Here is a 26,625-nt window from a genome sequence, read left to right on the forward strand (position 1 = left end):
GATTTAATACCTTAATTGTACTCCTGTTTGTTGTTGATTAGATACCTTAGTTATACTCATGTTTATTCCTTGCTGGTCCTTAATTCTGTTGACCTTATGAATATCTATACTGTTGTTGCTTGTATGAACCCGTTGTTATCTACGTGATTATTGTTTATTATCCTTCGTTATGATACCTGTGATCAATTAAGATCTGGTTATTGTTACTTGATCATGACATCATGGTGCATGGTAACGATTGTAATCCCCAATATTATGGGCCTATCGTCATTGATAGTTGGCCTGTAGTGGCAAGTTATAAAATAGGTGGTTAGGATGTCTCTATTTTCATCTTGGGATGGTGGCTGTATGGTCTGTATGCAGCTGAGTCAATGTCTTGTGTCCTTGTCACCACGGAGTGGTGATACTCAGAGAATGGAAGTGATACTCATAGAGGTACTCGGAGTGTATGGAAGTGATACTCAGGGACGAGTATGGAGAATAGACATTGGTCATAGGATGTATGTGGCTATACATGACTACCTACTGTTTTGCCACCAGACTACTTTGTTATAGAGCTGGATTCATGGCAATTTGATGTCAGACACCCCCAGTGTCATATATACGTGACTGGGACGAGTGTAGCAGTTGCATCATGCATATGCTTGCATTATGTGCATTATATAGGTAATGGATCATATATAGATGCTGCATTTAGATGTATACTTAGTTGATTTTTGGTTGATGCATATGTATGTCATTGTCATTTATGTCATTCATATGGATTATGATAGTTTGTTTACTATTAGTACTGATCACTGCTAATTATTGTTATTCCTTTGTATACTTTTGCGCATGCACTATCTGTTATCCACTGAGTATTTTGTATTCACCACCCAGACCCTGGGGGTTTTCTGTTTCCCTAGATAGTAGATAGAAGATTACTGTTGATGGCAGAGGCCAGTTATGCCATCTCACAAGAGGAGGCTGATTCGGATTATGTTTGATTTGTGTTATTTTTAGATTTCGGTTCATGTTTGAATGGTTTTAGTTGTTCTATAATTCTGCAAGAGTTTTCCATTGATGTGGAGTTTATATTTGTGTTTGTGATTCGGTCTTGTATTAGTATCCGTATATGGATTTTGTTGTAATTATACTTCCATTCCGCTTGCGTAGTTTCTGTGATCGCAGCCTTGTGGTTTATATTTTGCGTTGTTGTGATGCATTTCGATTTATACATATGTAGTTTGCGATCGTGTGGGCCTTTGTTCTTGTAGTTTAGTAGTTTACAACACATGTATTGTATTGTTGAGTGGCCGGGTAGGCCCTATGTTATTATGTATTTAGGAAAGTTGAATTGTTACAGGGGAGATACTGTCGAAATTTTTTGAATGACCGTCTCTCGGAACGTGACAATTTTATGGTATTAGAGCATAGTTTTACGATCCATATGTAGTTTTTCTGGATTTGTCGTTGCATTTTTTGTTTATCTGATACCAATTTTATAGTATCAGAGCAAGTTCAATTCTTTTGGGATTTTCTGTTTATGGTTTATCTGATACCAATTTTATGGTATCAGAGCATAGTTTTATGGTAAATATGTGGTTTTTCTGGATTTATCGTTGCATTTTTAGTCCATTTGATGCCAATTTTATGGTATCAGAGCAAGTTCGATTCTTTTAGGATTTTCTATTTATGGTTTATCTGATACCAATTTTATGGTATCAGAGCATAGTTTTATGGTCCATATGTAGTGTTTTGGATCTGTCGTTGTTTCTTATGGATTTGTCATCGTATTTGGTTTATCAAATTTTGTATTACTCGATCAAGGTTGTGAGATGGGATTGGCAATAGTAAAGATCTCCAAAGCAGTAATCAGTAAGTATTTACGGTGTGTTTCTATATTTGTTAGGAAATTTATAATAGTGATTATAGCAGGTACTATCTATATTACTATGACCCCAGTACATCAGTTGATTCATCCGTCGACATCAATACCTCAGAGTCAGTTTCAGCCAGAGTGGAGGCAGACTGTATCACATTCATCTACCCAGCAGGCCAGTGCGAAATTCGGACACATTAATGCTACGACCAGAGCAGATGTAGGATCAAGTTAAGTGCTAGAGGAGAGTGAATAGCGCTTAAGCGTTTTTTCTAGTTTTCAAAACTTTAAGTGTTCTATTACGTAAATTAGAGATAGTTATTGCGAAAGACTTAGTAAAGTAAAATAAAAGACATGGTTTTTTTACTTGGTTCACAGCCGAAGGCTGCTACTCCAAGGTCCACGATCTGTGATCATTTTCGAACGGGCAATCCACTAATGAACTTGTTTCCTTACAGAAATAAGTTGTAACGAGTACAAATAATTACGATAAAACAAACCTTTATCATATTTAATAATTAAAAGAAAGTAACTCGTTACCCAAGTGTCGGAGCTTCTTGAATCTTCGATCGAGTGCGAATCCGGCGTTACGATGGCTGGGATGGATGCTTCTATTCGCTCAGGACGCCGTCGGCTTGATAAGATTTTCTCGTGGAAGTGTGGAAGTTGATGTACGAAGCCTCTGGTCGAAGTTGCTTTTATAACCCACTCAGGTCGACTAGAGTCCATCTCAGGTCGACCCCACGTAGACCGCGATCCTCTTTCTCCGCGGCTAACTTCGCCTTCCGATCAATTGCAGTCCCTACTCAGGTTGACTTGAAGCTGACAAGGAGGGTGTCAATAGATTTCGACTTCCGCTGCACTTATCCGAGCCCAGGTTGACTGGAATCCACGTTCCGGTCGACTCAACCATCCAATCGACTCGAACCTTGACTTATGTCGCCCGGAGTCAAAGACTTCAACTTCCCAATCTGCAAGACAAGTTAGTTTCAAATATACAAAAGTGCAGATCGAAAAGTCAGTTCTCTGAATTGATTTTTAGTTTTAACTTCAGGTTTCTAGTGAAACCTTGGGTTAGACCTGATGCTTACAGTTCCTCTTAGGGAACACGTCCTGACCCACTCCTCTCGGGAGAATTTACCTGACTGCCAACCAAGTCCTCCAGACTTGTTGGACTTTCCTGCTCGGCTTTGTTCTTGGCCCCCAAAAATTTGCTGCTGCGACTCGGTCTTTCAAACCGTCCAGACTTCATCAATCCTCTAGTCCTCTTGACCGTACTCGATTGGACTTTGGCCATGCTTCTCGATCCTCCGACACTGCATGGGCTTGCACCTGGTACACTTGACCTGCCAAGTCTTGCCCTTGATCCTCCAAATCAGGACTTGTCCTTGCCTAGCTTACAACTAAAACTTTGTCTTTTACCTAGTCTTAACAAGGACTTTGTCTTTTGCCTAGCCTCAACTATGACTTTACCTATGCTCTCTGCATACTAGATCAACACATCAGTCTAATAACACACTTAACTTGAATCTGGTGCCATTATCAAAACTAAGGTTCGATCATCTGGTACTTCCTGCACTAACAATCTCCCCCTTTTTAATTATGGCAACTCACATTTTAAGTTAAGTAAAAATAATACTAATAAAAATTTAACAACATAGAGTTTATAATCATGTTATACATGAAATGCAGCAAGTGTAACCTAAACTCCCTCTACTTCTAGGGCTCCCCTTGAATTTGTACTTAGTTAAAAACAAGCAATAATTTTTGAAAAAATCTTTTAGTTCTCTACCCCTGAAATTGATATTGCTTAGGTTTGAACAAAATTAAGCAAAATTTTCAAGTCCTTAAAATAAAACAATAATTTTTGGGAACTTTAAAAATTTTAAACTTTTTCAAGGAATTAGAATTTTGATCCTAAGTTCAAAAACTTTTTAATTTTCAAACATGTATTCAAGTTTTTGAAAACTTTGAAAAAAATTTAAGCCTTGAAAAACATTTTGAATTTTTAAAAAAGCTTTAATATTTTGAACAAATTTTGAATACTTTTTGAAAAATACTTGAAATCATTTTTTCTTAAACAATTTAAGCCTTGGAAAGATTTTTGAAAAAGGATTTTGAAGACTTAAAAAAAATTTGAAACCTTGAAACTCATAATCTCTCCCCCTTTGACATAATCAAAATATTACATATAGGGTTTGAGTTCAAGCATATTAATAAATAAAATAGATAGATAAAAAAAATATTATCCATGGGGCGAGTGTCCAACTTGGGTTTTAGCTAACTACTAGAAAGTAGTACCTTGACTCAGTTAACCAAGTATAAGTGTATTATTCCATTAAGCTTTAGACTTAGAAACACTTAACTTGATCATTTAAAAACCCAAGTAAGGTTTGATGCACTGATTTAAGCATCTTGTACTTAGGCTAGAATCCTATGCATCTCACACCAGTTTATATTTCACAAATACAAGCAAGGTATCTAGTGTGTTTTGTGAGATGCTCCACCTAGATCTATAGGTATATGCTTTCTAGGGGATTGATTCTAGTCTAAGGCTAAAATATTAATTCCTTACTTTTGAAAATAAAAGAAAAAGTTTGAAAATAATTTCAAAATAAAAGAATAAACTTTTTGAAAAAGTATTTTATAATAGATTTAAAAATCAAAGATGTGAATTTTTAAAACTTATATTTTGTTTGTCTACCAAGCAAAGTCCTAGTTGTCTTCTAAGTGTGTTGAATTCGGACTTTGGTAGTGGTTTAATGAATATGTCTGCTAAGTTTAATTTTGACTCAACATAGTCAAGTACAATCTCCCCCTTAGCAGCATGATCGCGTATAAAATAATATTTTACTTCTATATGTTTTGTTCTTAAGTGGTGTACTAGATTTTTGGTTAAATTAATTGAACTTATATTATCTATTAGTACTTTAGTATTGTTATACTTTAGGTTGTAATCTGTTAATGTGTGCATCATCTAGAGTAATTGTGCAATACATTCACCTAAGACTATGTACTTTGCTTCAGTTGTAGATAGTGCAATACACTGTTGCTTTCTACTACACCAGCTGACTAGACAAGGACCCAAGAACTGACATCTTCCACTTGTACTTTTTAGGTCTAGTTTGCAACCAGCATAATTTGAGTTAGAATAACCTGCTAAATCAAAATTGGTATTTCTAGGGTACCACATTCCCACATTAAGTGTTCCTTTTATATATCTTAAGATACATTTAGAGGCGGTTACGTGTGATTCTTTTACGTTGGATTGGTATCTAGTACGCATATCTACTGCAAATAAAATATCAGGTCGGTTTGCAGTTAGGTAAAGTAGACTTCCTATAACACTTCTATAGTATTTTAAGTCTACTTGTTTTCCTTCTGGGTCATTATCTTCTGCAAAAAGGTGGATCCGCCACCTTAGCGGCCCCACACGGTCGGCCCCACGACCATCTGTGAGGAGGTAAATCGAGAAAGTGCAGTTAGTTACGACGCAGGAGGGTATTGCCTGGCTTCGCCAGGATTCGAATCCTTGCCCTCTTCTGCAAGTCTGCAAGTCTTCTGGGTCATTATCAATACTAGTGTTGGTTGCTATTGGAGTTTTTATCTTTTTTGAGTTTTTCATTCCAAACTTGTGTATTAAGTCTTTAGCATATTTACTTTGAAAAATTATTTAAAATTAAAAAAAATTAATCTGAAAAATTATTTAAAGTTAAAAAATTTATTTTAAAAAATAATTAAAGTTAAAAAATTATTTTAAAAATTTATTTAAAGTTAAAAAAATTATTTAAAGTTAAAAAATTATTTTGAAAATTTATTTAAAGTTAAAAAAATTATTTTTAAAATTTATTTAAAGTTAAAAAAATTATTATAAAAATTTAAAGTTAAAAAAAATTATTTTTGAAAAATTATTTAAAGTTAAAAAATTATTTTGGAAATTTATTTAAAGTTAAAAAATTATTTTAAAAATTATTTAAAGTTAAAAAATTATTTTGAAAAATTATTTAAAATTAAAAATTTATTTAAAAAATTATTTAAAGTTAAAATTTAAAAAATTATTTAAAGTTAAATTTTTTTGAAAAATTATTTAAAGTTAAAAATTTTAATTTGAAAAATTATTTTAAGTGAAAATTTTAATTTAGTTAAAAATTTAATTAAGTTAAAATTAATTAGTGTTAAAAAATTAATTAAATAAAATTAATTCAAGTTAAAAATTAATTATGTAAAATTAATTAGAGTTTAAAAATTAATTAGAGTTGAAAATTAATTAAATAAAATTGATTAGAGTTAAAAATTAATTAAATAAAATTAAATAAAATTTGTTTAGTTGAGAAATAAAATTATTACCTAATTCATCTCACCCATTTTTAAATTATCTAGCAATTAATCCTATAGATTTTTATGAGATGACCTTTCAATTTTACCTTATAATTATTGTTTTAAGTTTTTATTATTTGATTAACCTTGAGTTAGATTCAAGTTTAACCTTTCAACTTTCTAAACTTACATTTCAAAAACTAGTTTCTAGGCAGTGGCGAGGCACAGGGGTCCTATTGGTTATCGGAACAACGACCACTTTCTAAGACAAAACAGATTCAAGAAATTATAATTTTAGTTAGTCTAGAGAAAAACTCTGGTCTAACTAGTCTAGGATGTGATGAGGTAGCTTCGGTTAGTTTAACTTGGCTAAGCAAACCAAGCAAGGTACTCCTTATCCCACTTGATTACTTAAATCAAATCTTCCTAACGTACTATCATCTCGTCCCACCCTGATACTGAGTTGACAAGAGTTAATCAAATAGTTGATCCTTATCTAGCCTAAGTTTTTCTAATGCAGAAAAATAAAAAAAAATTAAAGTAAACATGCAGTCAATCAATTAAGTTTGGATCTCCCTGGATCATGACCCTTATTGGGTCGGATCAAATATATTTGATCCTTGGAGACCCAGAATTGGTTCGGTCCAACTGAATTGACCATTCTAATGTCTGATCGATTGTATTCAACTTTCTGAGATCCAAGTATCATGTCTAGATACATAGACCCAGAAGTGAATTTAGCAAGCGACCGTCTGAGTTCGTCAACTTGGATCTTTAATTGGGAATTTTCTTCCTCAAGTTGAACATGAGTCGAATTCTCAATTAAAGTAGCCTAGGTTGACGGCTCAGTGTTGACTTTCTCTTTGAGGAGTACTAACTCCTCTTGGAGAGATTCAACCATAGCATTAGACTTTTCTAATTTTTTCGATAGAGTAATTATAATCGAACAAAGTCGTTCAGTACTTACAGTGAGAGTGGAACCTTCAAAAATGGATGCGGATCCGTGGCTTTTGTCGATGTCCAAGTCGCTGTTGCTTTCTGTTGTTTTGTTTCGTGCTGGAAGTGCGAGGAAACTCGTCGTCGTCGGTTCTTCGCCCGATTCTTCAGAGGACAATTCGTCCCACATCACCTTGAGTGCCTTTTTCTTCGTTCTCTGGTCCTTCCTTTGGTTCGGACAATCGGCCTTGAAGTGTCCTTTGTGATTGCATCCGTAGCACCTTAGCTCAATTTTGTTGGTTGTCGTCAGATTAGTTGATTTGTTTACGACCTTCTTTATTTTCGACTTCTTGACTCCTTGTTTCTTTTGGATAATTTTTCGAACCAGGTTCACGAGCTCGGAAGTTAACTCGTCGTTCATTTCGGAGTTGGACGAGTCTGAGTCTTCGACAACCTTCCTTGATTTCTTGTCTAACTCTGTACCTGCAAGAAGAGCAATACCCTTCTATTCCACTTCGACATTAGATTGTTCATTAAGCTCGAATTCAAAAAATAGCTCATCTAATTTAACTTAAGAAAGGTCCCTGGTAACCTTGTAAGCATCTATCATGTTAGTACTGATAGAATCAAAATATCTCCACAATGATATGATATTGTCCACTTTGGGCCTAAACCCTCATGACTTTGTTCTTGGGCTCTCCCCAAAAGACCTCATACTAATGAAGATACTTTCCATCCTTTTAACTCCATGATCTTTTCCATGTACTTTAGATGTGGGACTATGTTTGCACCCTTACAACCCAACAATCCCCCCTCAAACAAAGGACCACAGGCCCCCTCAACGTCGTTTTTGATATCTGAATCCTTGACCCACTAGGACTTTTTGCCCCTCGGTCCACCCGACCTAGTAGGACTTCCCACCTAGTCATAACTAGGACTTTTTGCCCCTCGGTCCACCCGACCTAGTAGGACTTCCCACCTAGTCACAACTAAGACTTTTTGCCCCTCGGTCCACCCGATCTACTAGGACTTCTCACCTAGTGTCTGGTCCTCTTGATTCAGACATGGGAGCACCCACTTCCTTTGGTTAGATCTGGATCATGGCTCATCCGGCGGTTAGTCCGGTGAAGATCGATCTCGCTCTGATACCACTTGTTAGTACCGATGGAATCAAAATATCTCCACAATGGTATGATATTGTCCACTTTGGGCCTAAACCCTCATGACTTTGTTCTTGACCTCTCCCCAAAAGGCCTCATACCAATGAAGATACTTTCCATCTTTTTAACCCCATGATCTTTTTCATGTACTTTAGATGTGGGACTATGTTTGCACTGTTAGCAAATCGGGCCGCAAAAACCATTTTTTGCATTGCGGAAAACCCCGATTCACTTGCCACCGGATCCGTGCGAAATATAAAATTTGTTTTCTACTTAGATCTACTCTAGATCTACGTGTTTAGAATCTTTACCCTTGGTGCGTGCCCTTCGCGTATCCCGCTCGCTCCTTTGGTTCGCCGGATCTCAAAGGAGTCAAGTGTACTCCTCTCTAATGGTATCCACACGAACAAGAGATGGAGAGCCAAAACTTGAGTGTGCTAGCACTCTTGGAGGTTTCGGCCACACTAGGAGAGGGAGAGGAGAAAGGGGAGAAAAAGCCACCAAGAGAGGAAGAAGAAAAGAAGTAAAACTAAAAAGGAGAGAGTGAGAGAGATGCACTCAACGTTGGAATCAAAAACCAAGGCACCTCCACACCTTTTTGGCCGGCCACTTCAATCCCATTAAAGCCACTTTAATCCCATTAAAACCTTATGAGTTACAAATCTTATTTGTAACCTCTCATAATGTGGCATCATCATTGGCCATCACATATGCCACATAATCTTGGTCAAGTCAAACATTGACCATGAGGTGGCATATGTCTCTTCATCTTCCCCATGATGTGGAGCATCATAATTGGCTATCATTTATGCCACCTCAACAAAAAGTCAATTGGTCAAGTCAAACATTGACCATGAGGTCGCATAAGTCAAGTCAAACTTGACTATGACATGACATAAAGTCAAGTCAACATTTATGATGACATGACACAAAGTCAAGTTAAACTTGACTCCCAAAATTCTCCTAATCAAGTCAAGTCAAAACTTGACTTCTAATCTCCCAAGGTTGATCAAATCAACTCAACTAGTCTAGTTTGGATTACACTTAACCTAATTTGATTCATCACATTAATCTAATCCTGTTAGTTCATCATATAAACCTAATCTTCACCTAATTGTCCTTTGTGTGTGACCCTATAGGTTCTTGTAACGTTGACAATGCTTCTAAACTAATTTAGAAACATAAGTAGTGAGCGGTATCTAGCAACACATCACTACTACCCAAGTTACAAGAATGTTGAGATCCAACATCACCATTGTGACTACTAATTGTGACTCTTCACAATATATGACAATGTCCTTCTATCCTTGATATCATGATTGATCAAACCGAGGCATAGACCGTGTCATCCTCTAATCAATCTATGTCTTGAACTCCAAGTAGACTCACTACAATCAAACGAGCTCAACATCACATGTTGACTCATTTGGGCATGGCCATGCACTTTAGTGATCTAACTCTACCAAGAACTATGATATCACTCCCGTTATATAGGAGGGATAGATCCCATCTACATCACTCACATCCCTCCGCATAATTTGTTACTTACCCAGTAATCGCCTTTATAGTCCACCTAGTTATGGGTGACGTTTGACGAAGCCAAATTAAATAACTCCTTATGTAGGGAACCATGGTGACTTCAGGTCCAAGGACTAATAGTCATACTAATAGCCACATGAGAAAGTATATGACACTCATATAATGATCCATGATACTTTCTCATGGCGGGTCATTCAGTATACATTCTCCAATGCATACCCATGTGTCAACTTGATATCTCATATCCATGACTTGTGAGATCAAGTCATCATGTTGACCTACATGCTAGTCTCGTCGTATTAACATTGTCCTTGAATGTTAATACTTGACTAGGAATCATTTAGAGTAGTGTTCTCTATATCATCTCACTATCGATTCAACCAATCGATTGATATAGATACAAACGATCTACTCAAGGACATTATTACACTTAGTTATATGACACTAATATAAGTAAGTATAATAACCACAAAATACCTTTATAAAATATAGAAATATGATACATTTGAGTCAATACAACAATCATCAAATGATTGGCTCTAGGGCTCTCACTAACATGCACCCTTGCAACCCAACATACCATAGATGCCCACAAAGTGTTCCAAGGGAACGCTTTCAGTGCGTACCTTATAACGTCGTGATTCTCAATTTTCTGGACGATCGCGTGTAAGGCGTTGAGCAGGTCCTGGATCCAGGCATGTAATCCACTTGCCGTCTCCCCGTCCATCATCCTGATATTTTGCAGTTTATTAAGAAGCTAATCACGTTTGCTTACCTTGGTGTCCGACGTGCCTTCGTGGAGTTTGATTAGCTTGTTCCAAAGATCCTTGGCACTTACGAATGGATCGACCTGGTTCAGTTCTTCCTTGGTCAACCCGCATTGGAGAGTTTGAGTCGTTTTTACGTCTGCCTCGATCTTCTTCCTTGTGGCCGCGTCCCACCTTTCACAAGTAAGTGGTAAACTATCATTTTCAGATGGGATTGTGAATCCCGTCTAGATGATTATCCACATCTCCACTTGTGTCGTCAGGTGACACTCTATTCTACCTTTCCAGTTGGTGAAGTCTTCCCCTGAGAACAAAGGTGGCCTTGTAGTGCTAAAACCTTCCTAGTGAGGAGCAAACTATTCCAAGACTTGGTCTTGGATTAGCAGTGCGGGATAAAAGAAATAAACAAAAAAAATTTGAAAAAACTTTGAAAAATATGAACTTTAATTGAAAACCTCCTTGATCAGTGGTTGCACTGGATTTGAGGACTCCGCTCTGATACCAATTATAGGATCAAGTTAAGCGCTAGAGGGGTTGAATAGCGCTTAAGCGTTTTTCCTGATTTTCGAAGATTTGAATGTTTGATTATGTAAATCAGAGATAGTTATAGTGGAAGACTTAGTAAAGTAAAACAAAAGACACGATTTTTTTACTTGGTTCACAGCCGAAGGCTGCTACTCCAAAGCCCATGATTTGTGATCATTTTCAAACGGGCAATCCACTATAACGAGTACAAATAATTACAATAAAACAAACCTTTATCGCATTTAATAATTAAAACAAAGTAACTCGTTACCCAAGTGCTGGAGCTTCTTGAATCTTCGATCGGGCGCGAATCCGGCATTACAACAGCTGGGATGGATGCTTCTGTTCACTCAGGATGCCATCGGCTCGACAAGATTTTCTCGTGGAAGTGTGGCAGTTGATGTACGAAGCCTCTGGTTGAAGTTGCTTTTATAACCCACTCAGGTCGACTGGAGTCCATCTCAGGTCAACCCCACGTAGACCGCGATCCTCATTCTCCGTGGTTGACTTCGCCTTCCGATCGACTGGAGTCCCTACTTAGGTTGACTGAAAGCTAACGTGGAGGTTGACCGAGCCCAGGTCGATTGGAATCCACGTTCCAGTCGACTCAAACCTCGACTTAAGTCGTCCGAAGTCAAAGATTTCAACTTCCCAATCTGCAAGACAAGTTAGTTCCAAATATACAAAAGTGCAGATTGAAAAGTCAGTTCTCTGAACTAATTTTTTATTTTAACTTCAGGTTTCCAGTGAAACATTGGGTTATACCTAACGCCTACAGTTCCTCTTCGGGAATGCATCCTGACCCACTCCTCTTAGGAGAATTTACCTGACTGTCAACTAAGTCCTCCAGACTTGTTAGACTTTTATGCTCGGCTTTGTCCTTGGCCCCCAGGGATTTGCTGTTGTGACTCTGTCCGCCAAACCGCCCAGACTTCACTAATCCTCTGACCCTCTTGACCGTACTCGATTGGACTTTGGCCATGCTTCTCGGCCCTCCGACACTGCATGGGCTTGCACCTAGTACACTCGACCTGTTAAGTATTCCGCCTGATCCTCCAAATCAGGACTTGTCTTTGCCTAGCCTACAATTAAGACTTTGTCTTTTGGCTAGCCTTAACTAGGACTTTGCCTTTTGCCTAGCCTCAACTAGAACTTTTCTGTGCTCCCTACACAGTAGATCAACACATCAGTCCAATAACACACTTAACTTGAACCTGGTGCCATTATCAAAATCAAGGTTCGATCATCTGGTGCTTCCTGCACCAACAGCGGAGGCACAGCGGAACGCGGAATCGATCATTCGAAGTATAGTATTTTGGTACTATAGTAGGTAGATAGTAAATTTGGGGATCAAATTTTTATTAGTGGGGGAGAATGTAAGATACTAGAAATTTTAGGATTAAAATTAACCAATAAAGGCTGTGTTTTAATTGGGTCAGATTCAAGTGGGTTGAAGCCCAAATTAGCCAAGCCTATTTAGGTTAATGGGTCGGATCTAGAATTATATTAAACACGTAAATTTCTTGTCACATCCCGAGAGACGGCAGTCCAAAAAATTTCGACAGCATCTCCCCTGTGACAATTAACTTCCCTGAATACATGTATACATAAAGGCCCACACGGCTTATCCATACTACATAATATGGATTTATGTACAACTAAACAATAAAAATGTGACCCACACGACCACTAACACATCCTAACATATGCATAACAATGTAAATCTAAATCTATAGAACTACCAACGAATAAACTCGAAAAGTTCATAAAATCAGAAATTACACATGCAAAAATATAATCCCATCAAAATCCATATAAATGGATACGACAATAAAATCACGGATAAACACCACAGAAAGAAACATACTAGAGTCTCTAAAACACTGATACGAATCATAAACTCAAAAGTACAAAAGGTAAAACAGACTATACCCAAGGTGCCACAACTCTACAATTAAAACATCCACACACAAAAACATATGAAGTATCTTCTACTGTGAGATGACATGACTGGCAGGATCTCCTGCATCTGTGGGTTCTCTTACCTGATATCTGGGAAGACAGAAAAATCTCAGGGTCTGAAGGGTGAGTATAGGATACTCAGTGGATAATCCGAAAAGACAGTGCATGATCAAAGTCTATAATCAAGAGCACAAGTAATATAACGAATAACAGGAATCAACATATGATCAATAATAACTCTACAGGTAGTACATAAACTAAAATGGATCTCATAAAATACATCAATTCATATGAATGATCATGTCATACCGATGTATCAATCAAGCATCAACCAAGTATACATTCACATCAAAATGCAGTATACATAAGGTCCAATACATATATATCAAGCATACAATGTAAGCATATGCAAGATGCAGCTGCCTACACTCGCTCCAGTACTCATGTGTCTATATGAGACTGAGGGTGTCCGACATCCAAATGGTCATACATCCAGCCCTACAATAAAGTAGCCTGGTGACCCAACAGTAGGTAGCCATCTATAGCTACATACATCCTATGGTCAATGTCTGTCCTCTAATACTCATCTCTGAGTATCACTCCCATACTCTCCGAGTACCACTCCTCACCGGTGTCAAGGTCAGCACATCGACTCGGCTGCGTACAGGCTATACAGCCACCATCACCATGATGGAAATAGGAGAATCGTAACCACCTAATATAAACATGCCACTACAGGCCAACTATCCATAACGATGGACCCACAACATTATGGCTTACAATCGTCATCATGCACCATGATGTGATGATCAAACCATAGTAATCAATATCTACCATGCTAATCAACATGCGTAGGTAATAAAGCCTTAATGATCACAGGTAACATAGGCAAAAGATAATAACCTCTAATGATCACATATAACATAAGCAAAGATAGGAACAATAATCCCATAGATTAAAGGATTCATGCAACAGAATTGATAATCAAGATCAACAGAATTAAGGGCAAGCATGGTATAAACATGAGTAACATAAGTGTCTAATCAACAAACAGGAATAGGAACAGGATATCTAACTAATAACAATAGAAAGGAGACATGCACTAGTAAAAGAATAATTCAGGAATAGGGTATCTAACTAATAACAATAGAAAGGAGACATGCACTAGTAAATGAATAATTCTATATTGACCAAATATAGAAATTACCTACGTGATATGACGAATTGTCTAACAAGAACTCCCAGAAACTATATCCTCGTATAGTATCTGTTGGGGCAATTGTGCCCCAAGCGATTTGGATTTTAATGTTTAGTTGAATCAAGAACCGATCCAACCACCCATTGAAATCAACTGGATTCAAGAAGGAGGACTCACCTCTGATCCAATGGTGCTTGATCTGCATATGCCCTAGAATCCTTGCAACTTTGATTCCACAAAAATGACCCTGATCAATCCAAGAAACCGAGCACCTTAATCGAACAGTTACCCATAATTTTCGATCTCTAACCAATTCAAGGTATAATCGGATAAACAAGGAGAAACTTACCTCTAATCTGGTTGAATGCCCTATAGTCCTTGGTTTTAGAAACCCTAGCCGTGCTTGACACAATCTGCCGCCGACCGAAATCAAGAAGCTGGAACCGATCTGTAAATTCAATTAAAATCCCAAAATCCCTCACTAAATCCCCATAAATCTCCTCAAGACACCTCAAGACAACTATGAGAAAAGTAAATATTTAATTAATGAACATCTTGACCATCGATCATAGTTGGACATTTTAAATAATTTCTAACCATTTTAATGAATATCTAATGTTGATAAACAATGGCAATTTGAATGGGTTGACAACAGAACTTGAGATTGATACAAAATGTACAAGTTTGTGCCAAACTTTAAAGTTTGTATCAAACTCATAAAATACAATCATTTTTCATAAATTTATATTTTTTCCTTAATAATATATGTGAAAACAAACTTGCTTGTAAAATTTTAAATTTTTCTGAATTTTATAGAATTTTTAAGGCATTTCTGAAGTTCGCTACATAGAGACGGAACTTCAACAAGGGCCACTCGATTGATGCCAACATCGCTCAACATCATCTACCATGTACGCACATAATTATTTATTATTCTAAAAATTTTAACTTCCAATCATGTCTTATACACTGTTATATTTTGTATTTACATACACCGACCTCACTAGGAGGTCAGCGCGTGCCTTGATACCTAAACTGAGCTCATCTTAGTTTCGATCCACAAGCCATGATCTTTCACAGTACTCAATCAAAATGCGGACACCATCCGCCGACCTCATTAGGAGGTCAGCACGCGCCATAGTACTTAAAACGATGGTATATAAACCCCGCCCTTTTACAACAAAGCTTAGCAAGGTACAGACATCGTATGCAGACCTCATGATCTGGTCCCGGTATCACATACCGACCTCATGACCGGATTTTGGTATCCCATATCGACCTCATGACATGGTCCAGGCATCAGATGCTGACCTCATGACTAGGCCCCGGCCTCAGGAGCTTACCTCATGGCGTGGTCCCAACCTCATAGTTAAGCCATAGGGTCACACCAATAAGCTCGGATGCGCATCCAGGGCTACTTGGCCTCAATAGCATACAATAATCTCATTCATACACTTTAATCAGATCAGACACGCATAGGAGAACTCGGGCACATACCTAATTCAGCTCATCAACCTCTATAAGCTCACGGCATACCTACACATCCCAGTCACTCACACAAATCAGCGATTACCGACCTCAGGTAGTTGAATAGATATCAATGAGCTATCACCCTGACCTTGTCGTCAAGCTTAGCAACTTATCAACAAGGATCAGGATAGGGACCAAGTGCCCCTAGTCCCGGACAATCCTAGCCGTCGAAGGCATATAACTAACATTGTTAAGCCATTAGATGTTTGGAATTTGTCAAATATTAACCGGTTAACGCTGATCGACGCCTAATCCACAACCAATCGACGGGTAACCGAAATGTGATATTTTAGACTGGTAGCTTGACTGTTGATGAGCGTAGATCATATAGTGTTTTTAGCCTTGTTTTAACGCTCCATTGCATATGCCACTTATTCTCTATATAAACTTTGTATATTTTGCTTGACAGGATGTGATTTAGAGCCAAAACGATGCATTATTGATGGTGGAGAGAAACATGAAGAAATTAACAAAGAAGAACACGGTCGTGTCGACTGAGAATTGCGTATTGCCCAGAGTTACCGTGCCGTATAACATTTCTACTTCACTTTAGCACGGGCAGGCCGTGCCATACGGCCGTGTTGATTTCAGGAGTGAAGCTGTGCAGCGTTTAGCACGGCCAGGGCGTGTTGAGCAGCACGGCCGGGGCGTGTTGAGCAGCATGGCCGGGAATCCCCGACGCCTTGCTAATCCATGTGTTCAGTGGTTACTTCTTCAGGGTCCTTGAAGAAAACCGGGTTTACTAGGTGAAAAACCCCTCGAGGTGGGGTAACCAAAAGTATAAAAGGTGACATCTTGGGGTTATATTCTCTAAAACCCTAGGTCTTGGCTGAGGGGAAGGTGCCTCCCCACTCTTGGGGAGGTCCTACACTTTATCTCCACCGATCCATCCAACACCGGAGCGAGAAGATCTTCAAGAGATGCCCACGCTTCAAAGATAAGTCTTCCCCTTTCTTGTGGATGACTTGTAATGGAGTAGATCCATGAGGATGAACGTCGTATGAACTTGTTTATGATATTTTTCCTATTCGATGAAATGATGTTTGTGTGAGCAAATATGCATGATTATGTGGGGTTTATTATTGTGTATGGGTCTCCTAGGCCGTAAGTGATATGTCCTGTTATCATTGTCGCTTTTATCTCTTTTATGTGATTAGTTTTTTGGACCATATAGGTGTAAGTTTCTATAGAGGGTGGCTGCACTGGATTATAGGGAGCCTTGTCAAGGTATGGTCGAGGCTTGCCTAGACCCCTTCTCCCTACTAGATGCTTACCTAATTATAGTTTGCTTGTGCAGGTTGTACCCTACATAGGCTCTTTATTATCCGATGTCTACCTAATTGTGGTATTGTTTGTTCCATTGTACTTTATTGCAACCAGAGCTTATTATAGCCCCCTCTCTGTCAGAGCCACAACTATGGATGGAGTCGGACCTAAGGGGCTTGGAGGGCAAGTTGCACAAGAAGCTTAGTCGCGGCTTTGATCAAAGCTATATGAGTTTGGGATGTCAAGTCAAGAGTACTCAAGCTGCCAAACACTTTAGAAGCTGAAGGTCGTATTTGAGCGAAAGCTAAAGGAGGTGCTCAAGTTGTCAAACCCAAACACTCTAGAAGTTGAAAGAAGTGGTCAAGTTGTCGAGCACTCGAGAGATTGACATGGATTGATGCCACATGTTGGATTGTTGACTTGAGTCCAACCACGTGGGCTAGACTTGCTGAGCTAAAGTTGAAATGTTATATCGGATATCAGTGATTATATTATTATTTAAGATCTATGATACTCGAATAAAATATTATATACTATATTTTATGCTCAACTAATATTTGATCAAACCATTGTTAAACGTGAAAATAAAAAAAAAAGAATAATGATGCATAAATTTCTAACGCTCGACTAATATATTTAACCAAAACATAGTTAAGCATGAAAAATACGAACAATGACACGTAAAGTTAGAAGGTTACAAATGATAGCATCATTAAACATACTAAATATATCTTTAATAGAAATTTAGATACGAATTTTGACAAGTTGTGCCGAGCACAACGTAGAGTGTGCACGCCGGATTGTAAGTGACCTTTTGACAGCTTTTTTATTGTTAAGGTTAACAAAAAAATTGATTACAAAACAAATTTGTACAAAATTTTGTATATTTGAAATTGAACTAAAGTGCAAAATTATCAATGTTAATTGTACATTTGACTTAAGTATTGCTTGATGACAAAATAATAAATAACTGCTTATTGAAGTATAGTATCCATGAACCAACACAATTACAAAATCTAGACAATTAATCAATTAATGTAATAAGAAAGTAATCAAATTAGTTCAGTTAAAACTTAGCTCAATTGATTAAAACTTAAAGGCTGCAATTATCAAAAACTTGATTCTGAAAAATTAATCTGGCCATTTTACATGTCAGCTATCACTCCTAGCTCATTAAGGAAATACTTTGCCTTTAAAATCCAATCTACTCCGATTTTTCTTATAATTAAGAATAGTATTAATTAATATTAGCACACACATTCCAACACTTAGAAATATTCCAATGCGATACTAATGATAATCTCGATTAATGTAAACTACATAATAAACTCAGCATTTGCGCATAAAAGGTGACTGTTTTCTGATCAGTGCTAAGTTCCAATCGAGATGCAAAACAAATCAGGTCTCTCTTGAGCGACGAGGTCAGACAAAAACTCTAATAAAAATGAAAAATATTGTCTTTCATTTCCACCTCCCCTCTATTGTACATTACTTCTTTTTTCTGAAAAAATGTACATTGATACAAATCAAAATTGTGCACGTTGCAGCAAAACCACTCCTCTCACATGATCTGATACTCCAACATAACTTGAAACAACACTTATTCCTACCTCCTGTTTTTCTGCGTTGGAAATACTGAAGTTTAATTTGATTCCGGATGAAATGCGTTTGGTAATCCAATTGGAACCAAACAAATGCAAGTTATACTAGTATTGCAAGTCACTCCACTTTTGAGTGTGCCATTTGTTGAATCTTCAACAAGTTTAAGCTCAAACCAGAAACAACAGGTTGCAGGAACTGAAGGCAGCAAAATTGCCAAATCAACAATTTCTTCATGCTGCTTTATCTTTCAGTCGTTTCTGAGCAACTTCAAGTAAGATGAGGATATCATGTATCAAAAAGGAACAACATAAGGGAAAGCCACAAGATCTGCTGATTCAATCCTCATAGCTTCCGACCAAACATGGGGAACTTCACTAGCTTCAAGCTTTGCCTTTGGTTTTTGTGCATGATGGCTACTGAAAAGCCACTCCTGGTTGTCGTGCTCAGGATACTCATCCACTTGGGGAATTGTGTACAGTTGTTTGAGATACACAGAATCGGGGTGAGGACTTGCACGAACTTTACTGGTTATGTCCATTTCTACAGCAACAGGGTGCATCAAGCCAGCTGAGGACAGCTGAGCTTCAGAGATGCCATTTATCATTTGTTGCTTTTGACCTACTGCTTTGGTAGGTAGTTTATCACCTGTGGCTTCAGGTTTTAATGAAGGAACAGCAATCCAGGATGACCCAAGTGTCCTCCCATTCTCTTCATGAAGATGAGAGGAAAAATTTGTTCTTTGGACCTTGTTAGGCCGCAAATTAGTGTCTGCAATGCCATGAGAAATGTAGTGATATAAACCAAATAAAATAGGTTCATAACACCATATAAGTAAAACTTCTTGCAGAATTACAGAAATCTGTAATTACAACAGATGACTTACCATCAAGAAAGCCATTTTTATCAGCTTCCTTCTTCTTAATATTGCCAATAAGATGATTCTTTGAATTATCTGTTTGAGGGCCTAAAGGCTTTAGTTTGAGAATATCCAGCTGACTCTTCTTCCTCTCTTCACTAGGTTCATTTTGCTCCTGAAGCTGTTGTTCAGATTTCTCTTTTACTTTTGCCTTTTCTTTTGCATTGTCCTTATGCTTGTGTTTATCCTTGACCTTCTTATCAAGATCCCTGTCCTTATATTTCTCTTCTCTATTAACATCAGCTCCTCTCTCTTTGTTATTTGCTTTCTCTTCCTTGCTCTTGGTATCTGCATTCTTCTCCACTGGTTGACTGATTCCATCAATTCTTTTTGCAACCATATGGCCCCTGTTAGCAATACTTTTGCTAGTATCTGCTCTTCCTTCCTTCTTAAGTGGAATGCTAATTGAGTTGACATTTTTTGGAGTAGAAAGGCTTTGCGTTGATTGTCCCATTCCATTACTTGTTCTTGGCACCGAACTACTGGAATTAAAGAGAACTTTATCACTCTTGTGATTATCAATCTCAACAGAAGTTGTAGAGGATAGGCCTTCAAATCTTCTATAAAGAGAGCCTGCTGAATTTTCCGTTGGTAGTGGCATGCCACCATTTCCTCTTTGTCCAGTACTAGGGAGCTTCTGTACCAACTTATCACTTGTAATTTTTTCCTTTCGTACGGTATTTGCAAAGAACTCATTTTTTCTGTGAGTTGAATTATTAAATTTGTCAGTTGGCTTTTCCATGCAACCAACTTGCCTTTGCGGAGCAACCATGGAGGATGAAAATGTACTATGACTTGCAACACTTTCTTTAACCATTGCAGTTGCAACACCCAAGCTGCCAACACTCTTTTGGATTGGGCTGTAGAAGTTCTCAACCTTTGTGCTTGTTGCCACCTTTTGTTCATCTTTGTTCCTCCTGTCCAACTCCTCCTTAAACTTAGAATGATTGATCTCCTCACGTTTATGGCAGCAGTCTCCAAGCACTTCTGCATGGGAAGTCTCACTCTCTTTGTCAGGCCTATCATTCTGTGACCTGCTTTTATCCCTGTCTTTATCCTTTTTTTTCTTGTCTTTGTGCTTTTCTTTTTGATCTTTCTTCTCCTTGTGCTTTTCTTTACTTCGATGTTTCTCTTTTTTCTCTTTACCTTCTCTCTTTTCCTTCTTCTCCTTTTTACGCTTCTTCTCTTTGCGTTTCTCCTGAAAGTTAATGATTGACAATCAAGTCATATCAACTCCAAAAACCGAGATCCTCAACAAAACAGAAATTGCCACCATGTAAACCATATTACTTTGTTTCAACTTTAAAAATAAATTCACCACTCAATAGTTAAGAAATAGCAAGCTCGTTTAAATTGATTAATGGATTAGAAAGTCATGCCGTACCCAACAAATACACATCTACTTCCATTACTATCAATAAATTTGATGCATCCTACAAGCAGGTCACCCCAATGAATTTGTGTCTATATAATATTTATCTGAATCAACCGCTATAGTGCCAGTTAAATCACCATAATAAATGTTTTAACAGCAGATGCAACAAAAGTTATGCTTCTTCCAAAGCTTAACCTATAAAGCTAAGTAAAACATTCTCAATCAAATAAGTCAATGAAAACTATTCAGTCACTGAATAAACAAGGTAAGCAATAGAAACGCAACTACTTGTACCTCACCAACAGCAGAACCATGGACAATCATGGTAGAACCTAGAAAGGCTATATTATCCTCTAACTTAATCATGCTGTAATACATTTAATTTTCCATGAATTATTGTAATTTTGGGGTGGGAAAAATTATATTATAAAGGGTTGCAGGGGGCCATATAAAACAATATATTTAAACAATGAAGATCATGCTTTGTACTCAAAACAAGTAGGGAAGCTGTATCCCACTGATTCATTTTATTTGTTTGAATCAACAAGCCAATATTATCTCCTATAACTAATACACAACAACTTTTAAATACACAAAGTAACACAGAGTCAGTGCAGTAAAATACTGAGAGAGATCCAAAATATCCAACGCTAAGAATCTATTTTATTGGCAAACAAGTGACAGTAATGTAATTCAATTAACTTCTTTTTGAAGAATGCCTCATAATTAAATGAGACCTAGTATCCGGCATAATAAGTCCAGAGACACAAAAACTTTGCAAAAATATTAAGTATGAAAACATCCCTAATAGATGGAAATAGTCTGACAATCATTAGATAAAACAATGGTGCCTCCTTGACAGTTCTAACATTCTTATCTCTAGAACATTAATTTTTTTTCTGTTGTTTTCTTATCAACCCAACACTAATAAAAAATAATTCCAATCTGAAGCTTTTTTTTCAATAGACTTTTTTCTCAAAGAGAACCAAGTTCCAGAATTAGTATCTAATAGTAAATATATACATCAAGATAACTCACACCGACAAGGTTTCTTAACGGTCAACATGCAAGCATGCTAACATCATAAAATCAAAGCCAATGGTAGAGAAATAGCATCATTCTTTTACTTCTGAATTTGAAAACCCATGAGATACCAGGAAGAAGAAACAGGCATAACAAAACCCTTGGTTTATTATGTTAAAATCACCCTGTTAAAAAACTCATTTTGTTCATCTCTAATGGCTGAAACAGAGTATGCCTAACTAAGAAGTAAGTTTCAATGATCTCAAACAAGTGTGACAGTATTGATTGATTTTCTTTTAAGAAGCAAAAGTTTCCATTGCAGTAAAGGACACCTATATATTTGAAGTGTAACAGCTATAGTAATCCATACTAGCTGGTTAGTGTTACATAATAGAAAGGCTTTGTGCAAAGGCCTACAGAAACCAAGTGCTGGATCAGGGCTCAAACAAACCCAGAAGTGGGAAGGGCAACTAAAATCATCTGCAAAGGATTCTGCCCATCTGCAAAGGGTTCTCTGCCACGTCGGCCATGTAGCATGTGATCATAGGTGACTCTCCACAACTTCACCATGGGGGCTACTACTCCAGGTAAAGAGGCAAACAACAAGAACCAATTGCTAGCTATGTATCAGCTTACACACAATAGCTTTCACACCGCTAGCTTTTCAACTACACCTATGCAAACCCATGCATGCCACTATCTCAAGCATAAAATTGCTAACCTTTGAGCCTCATAAACTTACTTTCAACTCCATGAAAACTCAGTGGATAATCAACTTCACAGATTGATATTATCAGATTGAATAAAAATCAAAATAAGTTACATTCAAAGAAGTAATACGTCTCAAATGCTGGGAAACCCTGACAAATCTTCTGGTGTTTTTTTTACCATAAATTCGTAAGAGTCATAATCTATGCAACTACTAAAGAAAGGTCTTGCATTCCTAAGAGAAGTTTTGCAATGATGGTACATAACTGAGAGGTATGACTTATACACTGACCAAGGTTAGGTTTTCAATAAAAGCCAATGAGAGACTGCCCCAACTCTTATTTGCAAACATCTAACAGAGATGCTCCAGAGCCTTAGTTACTAGATTTTCACTGGAATATAGTATAGACGACTAAAGCAACAAGATTAAATGAATCATAAAGCTGCAAACCCACTGGCTGAAACAAAAGTGATGAGGTAAATGGCACTGAAAATAAGAATGTAAAGCAGAGATCAATCGTAATTTCATCACATGTAGCTGAACCATGAGGTGAATATCAAATAGCTCCAGTAAAGAAGTTCTTATATTTACAAGTTTGAACATCCATCTACATTTAAATCAGACTTTTGTAGTAAGGTGCAACTACCACCAGTCATCTGTTTCTGTAAGTTGAATAAGCATCCATATGCACAACGACGACCAGTCATCAGTTTCTGTAAGTCGAATGAGAAGCCATATGTGATGTAGAAGATAAAGTCCATGGCTTGAAATATGTGGCAATTCATCAAATTCACCAATGCATTAACTTTCCTACTTTGAGTCCAATTTTCACTGTAAAAACATAACATAAGCACTTTTCTAATGTTTATACCAGAACATCATTAGCAGAGTCTGGCATCCGATTCATATTAACTTCAATACAACACATAACATCGACTAAAATTTTGCAAACTAATACAGGAAGAACCAGTTCAGAGAGTAGGAGAAATTTGGGACTACCTATCTCAGTAAAAAAAAAACAAACAAACAAGCTGCTGAACATATAATGTGTTTCATGGTATAAAATCAGCAAGTTATCCATGACCAAAACACTAAGATAAACTGATATACAAATTCACATGAAACAACTACTTAACTCTTCCTAACAATTTGCCAATTAGAAAGTACAGGGGCAAGTGGTACAATTGGAGAAGGAAACAACATAGAGAAAAATATCAATCAAATTGATATAATCATAAAAGAGGCACCTCAGCTAGTGAGTCTAATTGGTCGCTCCTTGTCTTCTTTTCATATCCTGGTGGTGGAAATGGGAAACAGCGAGACATTGCACAGTGAGCCTCGGTTGGCCAGGTAACCTAGTGTCCAACACAACTGTTCCAGTAAGGGAACAGACCACCAGCCAATCTCCTGTCTCTGCAACATGTCCCCACACTCATTTCCAGATTCAGGTCCTCTCCATTGCTCTTACTGCAAATCACCACTAGCAATTGCCCAAGCAACCCATATAACTTTCGAGTTGGATACAAACAGTCTGTAACTCAATAACCACCAATCAAGATCCTCCTTTTCCCTCTCGAAGCAAAATCAACCTTGAACTAGTAGTGAAGAGCAAGCAAGCCACAGACCTGAAAACAACCAAGTTCATTGGACGCTAATGGAACATTGCCTGCCTCCTAAACTTTCAAAACAAACTGCAGAAAGCAATGAAGTGATCTACCCGAATCAGCACAATACCCAACCGAATCCATGAGTGGGATCCGCCTCCATGACTCAAAACGTAACCATGCGCAGTCCAGTAAACACCGTCAGAGATCAGAAGACCATCTTTTTTTCCTCTTAATAAGGGAGCAACCCCCAACAAAGAACACCGTAGCTCTCGCAGCCACAAAGATCCGAACTCAGAGCACAAATTCCGATCTCCGCAATAGTCAGGAAACCTTCTAGAATCCGGTTCACCTTCCGAGAACTAAATCCTCGAACCCAAGGACAGGCTTAGGGGAAAAGCTCCAAATCCGAAAAAGAGACCGAAGAGAGGGAATTTGACAGGGGCTCACACAAGGGCTTGGGCTTGGCAAGGGGAAAGGACGAAACACAAATGGGGCAAAGATGAAACACTTTTGCTGAAAAGAGTAGCAAAGATATCGGGATTTTGGCCGGGGAAAAGGTTCCGATAAGGGGTTAGCGGCTAGAGAAGAAGAAAGATCCAATCTTTCTCTCCAAATTGCCTCCGCAGTTGGACTATCGATAGGTATACGCGCGGATCGGCGGCGAAATCGTCTCCGCTGAAGGAGAAAAGAGGAGGCAGAGGGGGTTTGTTCGCTATCGTTCTACCGGGGGGATTGGCCAAAACTGCGGCCCCTTTCTTTCTCTGATCGAACCACCGATGGGGGAGAGAGAGAGAAGAGAGAGGCTGTGCAAGAGGGGGATATTTATAGACAATAAGGAAAATGGAAGGGTGGCTTATGTTAACGTGGTTTGAACCACATCATGATGTGGTCCACCAAATCATAAGCCAAGTCAAACCACGCCTAAAGAGAACACAGGAGGAGCAAAAAATGAAAATAAAAATAATTGAAATATATATATAATAATAATAGAGTTTTATATCCTTTATCATATAATTTTCTTAATAAAAGGAAAAAAGATCCCCTAAATATCATATGAGTTTCTTTGCCCTAGTGAAATCACTATCGATAAAAAGGAGGGCTTTAATTTTGAGGTGCTCTTGTTTATTTATTCTTATTTATTAGTCAATAGTGATGATTCAAAATTCCTCCTTATGCTTTTTTCTAAATCACGTCTGTTGCAAACTTGGTTGACGTGTTATTTAGTACAAAAGCAACACAAAATCTCCATTGTAATTTTATATTCCTCTTATTTCCCTATTTGATTTCTGGATGCAGGATGTATTGCGTGAAATCATTTAGGTGGAGGTTATCAGCAAGACACATATGTGAGATTCCAGTGACAACAAGATTAATGATCAAATTCTCTTCTGCAAAAAAAAAAGAAGATAGCGGCCTAACACGGAATGATCAAATTCTCTATCGTTGAGGTAGTGGTTGTCAAATGAAACCTTGAGCAAACTCTCAGGAAAGGAAAGAGAATTTGATCTCGCGATCGATCTTAGATGAACTTCTATGGTCGGAGAGAAATAATAGAATTTGATCTTGCTACCTTAGGCAAACCTTTGAGGTCAAAGAGTGATAAAGAGAATTCAATCTGTTACCTTAGATGAATCTTTGAGATCAGAAAGAGATTAAAGAGGATTTGATCCTATGACTTTGGATAAATCGTTGAGGTCGAGAGATAAAGAAATCTCAATCCCACAACTTTGGGCACACCTTTAAATGGGGAGAGATAGAGAAAACTCGATCTTACAATCATGGATAAACTTCTAAGGTCAGGGACAGATAGAGAACTCGATCCTACAACCTTAGGCTAACATCTAAGATCAAGGAGAGATAAAGAAAACTAGATTCCATGACTTTTGGTGAACCTCTAGACTCGGGAGAGATAGAGAACCATGTGAGAGATAAAGAAAACTTGATCCCATGACCTTGAACAAATTTGTTAAGTTGAGGAGAGATAGAGATATCAAACTTACAACTTTAGGTGAACCTCTAAATTCAGGGATGGATAAAGAAAACTTAATCGCGCACCTTGGATGAATGTTTGAGATTGAGGAGAGATAAAGAGAACTAGATCCTTAGGCATACTTGTAAAGTCAACAAAAGATAGAGAAAACTCAATCATGTGACCTTGGGTGAACCCTTAAATTCGGTTAAAGATAGAGAACTTGATCTTGTGATCTTATGTGTGTTAGTGCAGGAAGCACTAGCAGATCAAACCTGAATTTTGATTATGGAACTAGGATCAAGTTAAGTATGTGGGTTGGCTAACCAGACTCCCTCCATGCTGTTTATTTTGAGGAAGGAT

At 37.6% G+C, this 26,625-nt stretch overlaps 1 protein-coding gene across 2 annotated transcripts; it reads right to left on the reverse strand.

Moving 5' to 3' along the window:
- Positions 1–18,470: 18,470 nt before the first annotated feature.
- LOC141832777 (uncharacterized) lies at positions 18,471–25,058 on the reverse strand. 2 transcript variants are annotated; one of them, XM_074720161.1, is made up of 4 exons: positions 24,404–25,058; positions 23,934–24,311; positions 19,547–20,777; positions 18,471–19,431 (listed from the first exon to the last, which is right to left on the reverse strand). In XM_074720161.1, the coding sequence occupies exons 2-4, from the start codon at positions 24,009–24,011 to the stop codon at positions 18,956–18,958; spliced, it is 1,785 nt and encodes a 594-aa protein (XP_074576262.1). In that variant the 5' UTR covers positions 24,012–24,311; positions 24,404–25,058; the 3' UTR covers positions 18,471–18,955. The 2 variants fall into 2 exon arrangements, with proteins under 2 accessions (XP_074576262.1, XP_074576261.1); XM_074720160.1 differs by having other exon boundaries at positions 23,934–25,058.
- Positions 25,059–26,625: the final 1,567 nt, after the last annotated feature.

The sequence above is a fragment of the Curcuma longa genome, chromosome 8, assembly GCF_044706935.1.
Source record: "Curcuma longa cultivar G26 ecotype Majalengka, Jawa Barat chromosome 8, ITB_CL_G26_1.1, whole genome shotgun sequence".
In the NCBI taxonomy this organism is placed as follows: Eukaryota; Viridiplantae; Streptophyta; class Magnoliopsida; order Zingiberales; family Zingiberaceae; genus Curcuma; species Curcuma longa.

Coding starts and splice junctions, on each gene's coding strand:
- LOC141832777 (XM_074720161.1), bottom strand. CDS start 24,011: ATGTCTCGCTGTTTCCCATTTCCACCACCAGGATATGAAAAGAAGACA. Junction 20,778..23,933: donor AATTAGACTCACTAGCTGAG/GTGCCTCTTTTA, acceptor ATTAACTTTCAG/GAGAAACGCAAAGAGAAGAA. Junction 19,432..19,546: donor TAAAAATGGCTTTCTTGATG/GTAAGTCATCTG, acceptor ATGGCATTGCAG/ACACTAATTTGCGGCCTAAC.